General features: G+C 56.4%; 3 protein-coding genes across 3 annotated transcripts in view; 2 read left to right on the forward strand and 1 right to left on the reverse strand.

Annotated features, from left to right (window-relative positions):
• Positions 1–96: 96 nt before the first annotated feature.
• On the forward strand, positions 97–1,936 carry ETH_00020135 (uncharacterized protein; the record flags this gene model as incomplete). Its single annotated transcript, XM_013374862.1, has 5 exons — positions 97–387; positions 542–666; positions 1,036–1,140; positions 1,339–1,390; positions 1,826–1,936. The coding sequence occupies 5 exons, from the start codon at positions 97–99 to the stop codon at positions 1,934–1,936; spliced, it is 684 nt and encodes a 227-aa protein (XP_013230316.1).
• A 430-nt stretch (positions 1,937–2,366) lies between these two features.
• Positions 2,367–9,803, reverse strand: ETH_00020140 (uncharacterized protein; the record flags this gene model as incomplete). The annotated part of the gene is made up of 12 exons (XM_013374863.1): positions 2,367–2,526; positions 2,788–2,841; positions 3,063–3,180; positions 3,385–3,469; positions 3,607–3,834; positions 4,177–4,443; positions 4,618–4,722; positions 4,880–4,967; positions 5,114–5,202; positions 5,430–5,516; positions 5,755–5,970; positions 6,321–9,803. 12 exons carry the CDS (start codon positions 9,801–9,803, stop codon positions 2,367–2,369), a joined length of 4,980 nt encoding a protein of 1,659 aa, XP_013230317.1.
• Positions 9,804–10,866: 1,063 nt separating this feature from the next.
• The window catches only part of ETH_00020145 (IMP-specific 5'-nucleotidase 1, related), a gene marked incomplete at both ends in the record, with an annotated part of 3,861 nt that continues 2,709 nt past the window's right edge, over positions 10,867–12,018 (forward strand). The window contains 2 exons of the mRNA XM_013374864.1: positions 10,867–11,091; positions 11,271–11,899. Of these exons, the coding sequence (XP_013230318.1) occupies positions 10,867–11,091; positions 11,271–11,899 (854 nt within the window). The remainder of the gene's footprint in view (positions 11,092–11,270; positions 11,900–12,018) is intronic.

The following is a 12,018-nucleotide window of genomic DNA, read 5'->3' on the forward strand; positions in this document are numbered from 1 at the left end:
GCCGCCGCAAATGCTGCAGCAAATGCTGCCACGATTTAACCCCAAAGCCACTTGTGTAGAAGAATTTTTTGTCTTGATGATTTGGTGCCGCTGCAGCTGCTGCAGGACGGCTCAGCGCAGACGGGCACTGCTGCTGCTCCGGTGCTGCTGCTGCTGCAGCAGCAGCAGCTGGACCCACAGCAGCAGCAGCAGCAGCGGCAGCTGGCCCACTGGGGCGAGTTCGTTGCTGCTGCTGCTAAACATGCTGCGCTGCAGAAGCAAGTTGGCGTTGGCAGCCACCTCAGCAAACAGCTCACGCTGCAGCAGCTAGCCAGACTTCTGAAGATTCTGAAGTTCCTTTGTGTTCTCCTCAAGAAGCAAAAACGTTCCTTCTCCAGCCAACAAGACGTGAGGGTTTAGGGTTTAGGGTTTGGGGTTTGCGGGGCTGCGGTTCTCGCCGCCGCGGGCGGCCGCAGCAGCGCTGCTTCGAGCCCAGCGCTGCTGTGGGCCCAGGGTTTGAGGATTAGGGTTTAGGGTTTAGGGTTTAGGGTTTGTGCTGCAGCTGGCGAGGCAGCTGCGGGTGGGGCCGGAGCCCCCTGGCCACGCAGTGACTGCGTGGCTGCAGACGGAGTTTTTGAAAAAGGGTTTTGACGAGAAGTACAGCATGCCCAAGGAGTATCAAACCAAGTACTGCTAGGGTTTAGGGTTTAGGGTTTAGGGTTAAGGGTTTGCGAGGGTTAAGGGTTTGCGAGTTGTTAGGGTTTAAAGCTTGCTACGGTTCAGGGTTTTGGGTTTGTGGGGGTTTAGGGCTTGCTAGAGCTTAAGATTTAGAGTGTGGGGGCTTTAGGGTTTGCTAGCGTCTAGGGTTTAGGGTTTACGAGGGTTTAGAGTGTGCTAGGGTTTAGGGTTTGCTAGGGTTTATGGGCACCGAGGCTGCAGGGGGGTTTACACTTCTCACTGGGTAGGAGGGGAAGCCAGCGCACAAAAGCTTCAGGGCACGGACAGAGGGTCTAGGGTTTAGAGTTTAGGGTTTAGGGTTTTGGCGAGGGTGTTTAGGGTGCTGATGACGATCGCTTGGGTTTGCTGCGCGTTGTCTGCGGACTTCAAATTTGACTTCACGACTCTTTTGGAGGTGGAGTTCAACAACGAGAGAACCGCAAAGTAAACCCTAAACCCTAACTTAGGGTTTGAGAGCCACCAAAGCTTGGCGGTGGCTCTGACTGGGAATTAACCCTAGTTTAGGGTTTGCCAGCTCCTCAGCATAATTAAGCCTTCCCGCAACCCCCCTGCAGCTTGCTTCACCGGACACGTCGAAGCAGCAGCAGCAGCAGCAGCAGCAGTGTTGTCGTTTGTGTGCAGCTTCGCGGCGTGTGCTTCTCTCATTGGTATGAAACCCTCACGCACCAACGAAGTAAGTCCACTCAGATAAGGGTTTGGGGCGAGGGTTTAGGGTTTAGGGTTTAGGATTTCTTTGGAGTTGACGTCTCTAGGCGGCCACACTGGCCGGAGCAGTTTACTGTTAAGGGTTTGTCGTTTAGAGTTTGCCGTTTAGAAGAGGTTTGCCTACTAGGGTTTAGGGTTTGTTCTCCAGGGTTTATCATCTGTCAGGGCGTAGGGTTTGTTCTCCGAGGGTTTAGGGTTTGCTATCTAGGGTTTATTGCCTATTTGGGTCTAGGGTTTAATTTCCGAGGGTTTAGGGTTTGCTGTCTAGGGTTTAGTGTCTATTTGGGCCTAGGGTTTGCTTCCCCTTCCCCCTAGTGTTCCCCAGGGTCACGGGGCTCGTCCTAGGGTTTAGGGCCCGCTCCCTAGGGTTTAGGGTTTAGGGTTTAGGGTTTGTGGTTTGCAGAAGGAGTACCAGCTGTCGTTCCCTTCGCCTTTAGTGCAGCTGGAAAGTGCTTCGGACCTTTCGGTGTCTCTACAGTCCGTTTTCGAGGAGAAGAGAAAGCGGCGGCGCTAAACCCTAAACCCTAAACCCTCGCTAGACCCTAAACCCTAAACCCTCGACTTAGGGTCCAAACCCTCGCTGTTTGGCGAACAGCCTCAAACTTAAGTTGGGCGCTGCGGTGTACGTACACCCCGTGTCCCATCGACACCCAAACCCTAAAAAGCAGTTTCTTTTCTTTTATTCAAACCCTAAAGGAGAGCTTCTTTTCTTTTTGTTCAAACCGTAAACAGCAACTTCTTTTCTTTTTATTTATTTTAAAAATGCTTTTCGACTTTTTGTCTAAACCGCTCAGTCTGGCGGCTGCCGCGGGGTGTATAGGCAGCTGCTCCGGCGTCGCTGCTGCGGTGTATAGGCAGCTTTCGGGTGTATAGGCAGCTGTGGGGTGTACAGGCAGCTGTGGGGTGTACAGGCAGCTGGGGTGTACAGACAGCTGCAGCAAGAGTCAGCTCTCAGCTTGAATTCCATGAGCAGCAAGTTGCTGCTTCAGTTTTTCATTCTGTTCATTTAGTCTTTCTGCTTCTTCTTTGTACTTACTTGCTGCTGCTGCTGTCTCCTGCAGCAGCGAGTCCATCTCAGCCAGAGCCTCAGCGGCTTCCGCCACCCTGCACGCTCCAAACCCTAAACCCTAAACCCTAAACCCTAACTCCTAAACCCTAAACCCTTCGAAGCAGACAGCTTGCAGGTACCCTCACTCTGCAAGGCCGCCAGCAGCAGCAACGGCTGCAGTGCTTTCGCAGCAGCAGCAGCAGCACTAAACAGAACAGCAACAGCAGCGGCAGCAGCAGCAGCAGCAGCGATAGCAGCAACAGCAGCAGCAGCAGTAGCACCAGCAGCAGCGATAGCAGCAGCAGCAAGAAACTGACTGCGAATTCTGCAGGTCTTCCTTTTGCTGCTCTTCCAGCTCATTTACTTTCCGCCTGCAAGCCGAAAACCCTAAACCCTAAACCGTAAACCCTAGCATGAACCCTTCCCTGATTGGCCTCTTGCGGACTCGCTCTCTCTTCTAAATCCTCCGCAGTCGTTCGCAGGTGGAAGCCCCAGTCCCTGGCTCCACAGCCTAGGGTTTAGGGTTTAGGGTTTGGGGTTTAGAGTTTAGGGTTTAGGGTTTACAGTTTAGGGTTTAGGGTTCAGGGTTTACTTGAGAGCCTCCACAGTGGACGCCAAGGCCAAACACTCGCTTTCAAATAATTCTTTTTCTTGTCTTGCTGCTTTCAATTCGCTTTGCAATACCAGCAGCTGCTGCTCCCTCTCGCGCGCTGCAGAACTCAAACCCTAAACCATAAACCCTAAACCCTAAACCCTAAACCCTAGGCTTCGAAAAAAACCCCACTGTTGCCGCCAGCTGCTGCTGCTCGTGTTTTGCGGCTCCACTTCAGTCCTGCCAGCGCCCCCAGAGACTTGTCTTGCTGAATAAGGGTCTAAGGTTTAGGGTTTAGGGTTTAGGGTTTAGGGTTTAGTACCTCCAGCAGCAAGTTGAAATGCCTCTGCTCGGTATCTCGAAAGGCCTCGAGGCCCTAAAAAGCTGAGTTGCTGCTCCGGCGCTTCCTGCGCAGCCAAACTTTAAACCCTAAACCCTAAACCCTTAACCCTAAAGCCTAAGCACTGGACCTAAACTGTAAACCCTAAACCCTAGCTACGAACCCCCCGATTCGGCCCGTGGCTGAGATGGGGTCCCTTCTTACCGACTGCGTTGACGCTGCTGCAGTTGGGGGCTCCTGCTGCTGCCTTTGCTGCTGCTGCTGCACTTGCTGCTGCTGCTGCTGCTGCTCTTGGCGCTGCCGCGCGCGGTCAAGCTCTTCCTTGAGCTCTTGCTGCAGGCGTTCCTTTTCTTGCTGCAGCAGCAGCAGCTGCTGCTGCTGCTTCTCGGCCTCCTGCTGCAGTTCCGCCCGCTGCTGCTGCAGCTTCTCAACCTGGGCAAAGCACTCAGCACCAAACCCTAAACCCTAAACCCTAAACCCTAAACCCTAGCAGGTCAAGCAGTAAGAGGCAAAGAGCGCAGTAGGGGCCTGCCAGGTCAAGGCTGAAGGGAGCCAGCCTCACGGCCTAGGGTTTAGGGTTAAGGGTTTAGGTTCTAGGGTTTAGGGTTTAGAGTTTAGGGTTTAGGGTTTGAGATTTGAGTACTCGCATTGCCTGAGTGGCCCTTTGCTCTTCCACGGCAGCAGCTTCATCCTGTTGGAAAATCAAGAAGCCGCATCAAACCCTAAACCCTAAACCCTGAACCCTAAACCCTGGCCGCAAACCCTAGGACAGACCTGGGCTACGAAGATTTGCTTCCGCAGTGCATTCATTTCTGCTGCATGTTGCTGCTGCAGCTGTGCTAGCTGCTGCTGTTGCTGCTGCTGCTGCTGCTCCCACGAGCTCCGCTGCTGCTGCAGTATTCGGGCTAGCTCTTCGCGCTGCTGCTGCTGCTGCTGCAGCTGCTGCTGCAGCAAATGCTGCTGCTGCCGCGCTGCTGCTGCGTCTTTCTCTGCTGCTGCTATTTTATCCAGAGATGGTTTTGAAGTGCCGGTGAGCATCGCCTGCGCACCTCAAAACCCTAAACCCTAACCCCTAATCCCAAACCCCAAACCCTAAACCCTAATCTCCAAACCCTACATTAAAAGAAGCAGTACAAGTGTTTGCATAATATATATATTTTATAAACCACAATTTCGGGTCTGGAGTAAAAGCAAAAAGGAGAAGCAGATGCTTACATGCAATTCATCATTCTCGGACTGCAGCTGCTGCAGCTGCTGCTGCTGCTGCTGCTGCTGCTCAAAGTGCTGCTTCTCCAGCCGCGCAGACATGGCCTTGGCGTCCTGAAAGAAATTCATAGACCCTAAACCCTAGACCCTAAACCCCAAATCCTAAGCTCGAGGAAATAAACCCTAGCCCTCATAGGTCGCGGTGGCCGGCGGATCTGCTCACTGCAGCCCTCAAACCCTAAACCCTAAACCCTAAACCCTAAACCCTCACATTAAGCTGGTGGGTCAGCTGACTGTTGATGGCCTTGAGACGCTCCACTGTTTCTGTTTGCTTTGCTGCTGCAGACAGCTCTAGTTTCCTGCAGCAACAGCAGCAGCAGCAGCAGCAAATGCAACAGCACTTGGAGCAGCAGCAGCAGCTGTGATAGCGGCACCTGAAGCAGCAGCAGCAACAGCAGCCGCACACAGCTTTTGCTGTTGCGCAGCAGCAGCAGCAGTTCCTCACTCTTTCTCAGCTCTTGCTGCCGCTGCTTCTGCTGCAGCACTCGAACGGCTGGCCTCCGCCTCAGCAGCAGCAGCACTGAGTCGCTGCACCTGCAGCAGCAACGTCACCGCAGCAGCAGCAACAGCAGCAGCAGCAGCACAGGTCAAACCATATAGTGCTGGCGCCGCCGCAGTAGCAGCAGCAGGCAGCAGCAGCAGCAGCAAGTAGCTGGCTTGCAGCTGTAGAGGGCTACACGCCTTTCTCTTCCTGCGAATAATTTAGGGTTTAGGGTTTGGGGATTAGGGTTTAGGGTTTAGGGTTTAGGGTTTTCAAATACTTTGGCCTCCAGCTGCGCCACAACTTTGTTTTGTGCTGCTGCATCTGCAGAGAGCTGCTCATGGGCCGCCTTGAGCGACTTGTAGCCCTGAGACACCAAACCCTAAACCCTAAACCCTAAACCCTAAACCCTAGGCCCTGCACTTTAAGCTACTTCAGTACAGGCTCAGAGCGCAGCAAAATGAATAGCACAATCAGTACTAAGCAGCACTGCAGCAGCAGCAGCAGCTGATGCTGCTGCATCAGCATTGCTGGCAGCAACAACAGCCAGCATCATCGGCTGCTGCTGCTGCTGCTGCTGCTGCTGCAGCAGCAGCAACACTCACATCGCACTGGGCCCGCAGCCTTTTAATTGTTGTGTCTGCTGCTCCCAGTCGATTGGCTAGGGCGTGCCCTTCCTGCTGCAGCTCTGCGTACTCCTGCTGCAGCAGGTGCTGCTGCTGCTCCTGCTGCTGCAGCTTCTGCTGCTGCTCCCGCAGCGACCCGTTCAGCAGCTCGATCGTCCGTAGCAAGTCCTGCTCGTGCTGCTGCTGCTGCTGCAGCTGCAGCACACATTAAAGCAGCAGCTGCTGCAGCAGACGCGTGTGCTACGGCAGCTGCAGCCATGCTGCTGCTGCAGTTGCTGCTGCTGCTGCGCGAAGTGCAGCAGCAGCAGCAGCGAACGGTTGCAGCAGCATAGTAGCAGAAGCAAGAACACAACTGCCAGGCTGCTGCTGCTGTTGCTGCTGCTGCTGCAGTTGCTGCTGCTGCTGCTGCTGCTTTTGCTGCTGCTCCGCCGCTTTCTGCGTTTCTCTTCATCTTGGCTTTTCAGATCTAGGGTCTACCCTCGAAGATTCAGGGATTAGGGATTAGGGTTTAGGGTTTAGAGTTTGCGGCTGAGGGTTTGGCTTGCCTGCTGACGCAGCTGCTGCAGCTCCTCGTCGGGGCTTCGCTGCGGGTCTAAGAGAACTGAAAGCTGTTCGGACTTGTGCTGCAGCTGCTGCTCCCGCTGCTGCAGCAGCGTTTTCTGCTGCTGCAGTTGCTCCTGCTGCGACTTCAGCAGCTCCTGCTGCTGCACCAGCTGCGCCTCCTGCTGCTGCAACTGCTGCTGCTGTTGCTGCAGCTGCTGCAGCATCCGAGCCTCCTTGTCCTGCTGCCCCACTCCCCCGTGTATCGGCGCCTGCGTACTAGCATCTGCTGCTGCTGCTGCTGCTGCTGCTGCTTTCTCTGTTGCTGCTGCTTTCCCTGCTGCTGCTTCTGCTGCTGCTGCAGGAACAGGCGTCGGCGGGGGTGGTGGGGGCACAAGGAGAGGCACAGCTGCTGCTGGCTTCTGCTGAAGTGCAGTAACATTCTCTGGAGCCATCTGCTGCTGCTGCTGCTGCTGCTTCTGCTGCTGTTCCTGCTTCTGCTCCTGCTGCTGCTCCCGCTGCTGCCTCTGCTGCTGCCTCTGCTGCTGCTCCTGCTGCTCCTGCTGCTCAACCAGCAGCGACGACTCTCCTGTGTCCTGCGCGCCGTGCTGCTGCTTAGGCGGAGTTTGCTCTTGCTGCTGCTGCTGTTGCTGCTGCAATGAATTCAGACCCTCTGCAGAAACAGGGGTGGTGGACATTACTTCTACTGTTTCTGCTGCTGCTGCCGCTGCTGCTAATGGTCCCTTAATTTGGCCATCTAGTGGCTCTTCAATTTCTCTCCGGCCAGCGGTTGTTGCTTCATTGGCTGCATGTGTAAGCACTGCTGCTGCTGCTGCTGCTGCTGCTGCTGGCGCTGCTGCCGCTGGCTCTGGTGCAGGTGAGGTGTCCTGTGTTTTGTCGGCTGCTGTGAGAATGTTGGCCGTTGGCTCTGCTGCAGCTGCAGCAGCAGCAGGTGCTGCTGCTGCTGCTGTTGCTTCTGCTGTTGCTGCAGATGGCGGCAGACTCAGCGTGCTTCCCCATAGATCTTCTGCTGCTGCTTCTGCCGCTGCAGGTGAAGCTGCAGCTGCTGCTGTCTCCTCCCACAAATCAGACCCTGCTGCTGCTGCTGCCGATGGTGTCTCTGCTGCTACTGCTGCGGCTGCCGATGCTGTCTCTGCTGCTGCTGCTGCTGCTGCTGCTGCTGCTGCCGCCTCTACAGTGGGAATCTGCTGCACCTTCAAGTCCGCTTCCAGCCCCTGCATCCCCAACTCATCGCAACCTGCTGCTGCTGCTGTTTCCCTTGCTGCTGCTGCTGCTGCTGCTGTTTCTGCTGCTTCAGCTGCTGCTGCTGTTGCTTCTGCTGCTTCTGCTGCTGCTGCTCCTCCTCTCGCCAGTGCTGGCTCCAGCAGTAAAGGCTGCTCTGCTGCAGCAGCAGCTCCAGCAGCACGAAGGTTTTCACCCCAGTCATCTAAAGGTAAAAGGTCCTCTAATTCCTGCTGTTGCTGCTGCTGCTGTTGCTGCTGCTGCTGCTGTTGCTGCTGCTGCTGCGGGACTTCCTCCAAAGCCTCCAGCAGCAAATCACTGCCTGCGGGCACTGCAGAAGCCTTCAACTTGGCCACCTCGGCTGCTTCCTCTGCTGCAGCTGCTGCTGCAGCTGCTGCTGCCTCTGCTGCTGCTTCCGCTGCTGCTTCTTTTGCAACTGCTGTCTTTGCTGCTTCTGCTGCCGCTACTTCTGCAGCTGCTGCCGCCGCTGCTGCTGCTGCAGCATCTGCTGCTGCTGCTGCTTCTGCCTCCGCTTGTGCTGCTGCTGCGTTTGCCGCTGCTGCTTCTCTTGCTGCAGTTGCTGCTGCTGCCTCTGCTGCTGCCGCTGCTGCTATTTCTTGTGCTGCTGCGTGGACGCTTTCTTCAACCACGAGAAGTGCTGCTTCCGGACCTCTTGGTGCTGCTGCTGCTGCTGCTGAATCTTCTGCATCTGCTGTCTCAGCAGCAGGACTGCGAGATGTAGCAACAGTGGCAGCAGCAGCAGCAGCTTCGGCAGCAGCTGCCGCTGCCGCTGCTGAAGCTGCTGCTACGCCTGCTGCACTGTGACGCACTTTGGAAGAAGCGGCAGCAAATTGGTTTTCTGTAGCTTCCAGTAAGCTGCTGCTGCTGCTGCTGTCGCTGCTGTTCTTGTTGCTGTGGCTGTTGTTGCTGCTGGTGTTGCTGCAATTTATAGCTGAGAACGAAGTCAAAGTAGGAAGCGCCGCATCTGCTGTTTTTGTTGCTGCAGCCTTAGTTGCTGCTGCTTCTGCTGCTACCGTTTCTGCTGCTGCAGCTGCTGAGAAGAGATCAGCCGCTGGAGAAAAGCCCTCCTCACTCAACGCTGCACCTGCTGCTGCTGTTGCATCCACTTGTGCTGCTGCTGCTGCTGCTGCGGAGAGTGCAAGCTCTCCCCTATGCACAGAACCAGCTGCTGGAGACAAGTTTGCTGCTGCTGCTGCTGCTGTGTCTTCAGGTGCTGCTAAAGAGATGCTTTCCATAGAGGAGTCGCAGTAGAGTGCTGCTGCTGCTGCTGCTGCTGCTGTGGGTGAGCTGCTGCTTGTAGGTTGCGGGTATTCAGTCAGATCCTCAACAGCAGCATCGCGCTCTGCTGCTGCTGCTGCTGCTGTCGGTGCAGCAAGAGCTGCTGCTGCTGCTGAGCGTTTATCTGCTGCAGTGTTATTTGCTGCCTCTGCTCGCGGCTGTCTCCTGAGAGACACACCAAGGGGGTCCCATCGCTGCTGCTGCTGCTGCAGTTGCTTCTCTTGTTGCTGCGGCTGCTGCTGTGTCTGCTGCTGCTGCTGCTGTTGCCCTGAGCGTTGTGAAGCGTACGACTTCGCCGCTCTTTCAGTGACTGCTGCTGCTGCTGCCTCAAGTCCTGCTGCAGCTGCTGCTGCTGCTGCCTCAAGACCTGCTGCTGCTGCTGCTAGCTGAGGCAGGGATGGGGAGCTGGACCCTGAAACTCCGCGCTGTCTTTGCGGCTGCTGCTGCTGCTGCTGCTGCTGCTGCTGCCTTCGGGCTTCCAGCAGCGACTGTAGAGACACCTCATCGTCTTCGGATATGTCTTCAGCACCTTGCTCATCTTGCTGCTGCTGCTGCTGTTGCTTCCACGGAACAGCAACGCGGGAGCTGTGGTTTGCTGCTGCAGCAGACAGGGGAGAGAGAGCAGCAGCAGGTGCTGCTGCTACGCGTCCCCACAGCCTGTTGATGCCCTCTAGTGCAGCAGCAGCAGAAGACTGCCCGTGCTGCAGCAGTACATCTGCAGCAATCCAATTGCTGCCGTTGCTGTTGTCCTTGCTGCTGCTGCTGCTGCCCTCAGGGGAGACGTTGTTACTGTTCCTGGCCGAGCTCTGGCCTCTGCTGCCGCCGCCCCCGTTGCTGCTGCTGCTGCTGCTGCTGCTGCTGCCAGTTAGTGCTGCTTCAAACGTTTGGTCAATCTGCCCAGACACAGTGCGGGCAACATCTTTAGCGTTGGCCCAGAGAGAATGCATTTCCCCTTGCTGCTGCTGCCGCCGCTGCTGCTGCAGTTCCCGCTGCTGCTGCTGCTGCCGCTGCTGCTGCTGCTGCTACTGCTGGTCCGGCTGCTGGAGGCACTTGGGCCGCTGCTGCTGCCTAAAAGGCTGTTCAAAGCCTGCTTCTGCTGCAGCTGCTGCTCATTTCTCTGGGGCTGCTGCTGCTGCTGCTGCTGCTGCCGTTGCTGCTGCTGCTGCGGCGGCTTCTGCCGTTCCTTCTGCTGCTCTGAGCAACTGCAGCTAAAGAGGCGATAAAGAGCTTCCGCTGCAGCTACAAATAAGCCTCCGGAGGCCCTTGGTTGCTGCTGCTGCTGCTACATCCCCTGTGCTGCTGCTGCTCCTGCTACTGCTGCTTGGAGTGTCCAAAATGCTGCTGCAGCGCATAACACATTTGCTGCCAATGCTTTTGCTCGTGTGGCATCGATACTAACTTCACTAACGCATTTCATCTGCAGGTGGCGCAGCTGCGGCTGCAGCTGCTGCCGCTGCTGCTGCTGCTGCAGTTGCTGCTGCAGTTCTTGGGTAGGCCCCCGCCGGCGCCTTTCTGCGGGTTTCTGTCCCTAATGTGGTCTTTTTCCCGTTCTGTTGACACTGAAGGGATGGAACGTGCTGCTGCTGCCCCTGCTGCTGCTGTTGCTGCTGTAGGGCTTAGGCCGCAGCCGACAGCGCGGACGCACGCTGCTGCTGCACAAGAAGCTGCAACACTAATAAATGTGTTTGCATTTTCTGAAGTATATTATTTGCTTTCGACTCAATGAAGTGTACAGACACCGCAAGACAGTCAGTGTTAGAAGCAACTCTGGGCTCTCCTCGAAGGCAGCTGCACCCGCAGCACCAGCAGCAGCACTAACAGCAGCAGCAGCTACGCCGCAGCTTCTAATGACTAGTACGCCCAAACATAAAAAGGAAGCTATTAGCGGCCGCGTGGTTCTTAGAAGTGCCCTAGGTACTGCAGCAGCAGCAGCAACAGCAGCAGCAGCACCAGCAGCGGAGGTTACAAGTGCACACTAAAACAACCGCGGCAGCAGCAGCAGCAGCAGCAATGCCGGACCCCGGGCGAGAAGCAGCAGAGCTTCCTCTCTGCCGCAATAACAACTCATTGCAGCAGTATTCAGAGCAACTGCAGCAGCAGCAGCAACAGCAGCAGCAGCAGCACGAACCGCTGCGCTCTTACTGCAGCCTCACTTCCCCCTATCCCCACCATCTTGAAGATGACTGCAGCAGCGCCTCTTCCGCTCAGGCAGATATAGCTACTAACCTTGCCCCGGTGCTGCTGCTGCTGCTGCTGCTGCTAGTGCTGCTGCTGCCGCTGCTGCTGCTTCTTCTCCCTGTTGCAGCAGTTCGTGAAGGCTTCTTGTGCGCTGCTGCTTCTGCATCTTCCAATGTCCCCAATCCTGTCCCTGCGCTTCCTGCTGTTTCTGCTGCTGCTGCTGCTGCTGCGTGCAGGCTTCCAGCGTGGTGGGCACTTCTCCAGTGTCTCTACGGGGTGCAGATTTGCTGCTGGACAAGTTGCATGCGCTGCTGCAGTGTCTGTTCAGCATAGGGGCACTGCAGCAGCTAGCAGTTCCCTCTCTTGCTGCTCTGGAAGCAAATCTGCAGCAGCGGGTCTGCAGCAACTTCATTCCTTACTTGTCACCTCCCCTTGCTGCTGCTGCTGCCTCTGCTGCAGCAGCAGAAACAGCAGCAGCAACGACGCCCCTCGCGGCGCCCGAAGCTGCGGCAGCAGCAGCAGCAGCTGCTCCCCACCAGCTCAGCAGCAGCAACTCCAGCCCTACAGTCACTACTCGCTCCCCGTCTGCTGCTGCTGCTGCTGCTGCAGGCTTGCCCCAGTCTGCTGCTGAGAAGGTGGCTTGCAGTGGCCTCAGCAGCGAGTGCGAGGGCAGCAGCACCGCAGCAGAGCAGCAGCAGCAGGAGGAATTAGCAGCACTTGATAAGCAGCAAACGCGAAAGTACTCGACGATTGGAGCTTATGAGGAAGAAGCAGCAGCAAACACAACAGGAGAAGAAGCAGCAGCAGCAGCAGAAGGAGCAACAGCAGCGCCTACTACTGCTGCTGCTGCGCCATCCGAAGCACCGTCACTCTCGCCGGCAGCAGCAGCATCAACCCCAGCATCAATCCCAGCAGCAGCAGCAGCAGCTCCAGCAGCAGCAGCTCCAGCAGCAGCAGCAGCAGGCGGCAGCAGCCAAGGCGCTG

Source organism: Eimeria tenella, genomic scaffold, assembly GCF_000499545.2.
Source record: "Eimeria tenella Houghton genomic scaffold, Eth_scaff232, whole genome shotgun sequence".
Classification (NCBI taxonomy): Eukaryota; Apicomplexa; class Conoidasida; order Eucoccidiorida; family Eimeriidae; genus Eimeria; species Eimeria tenella.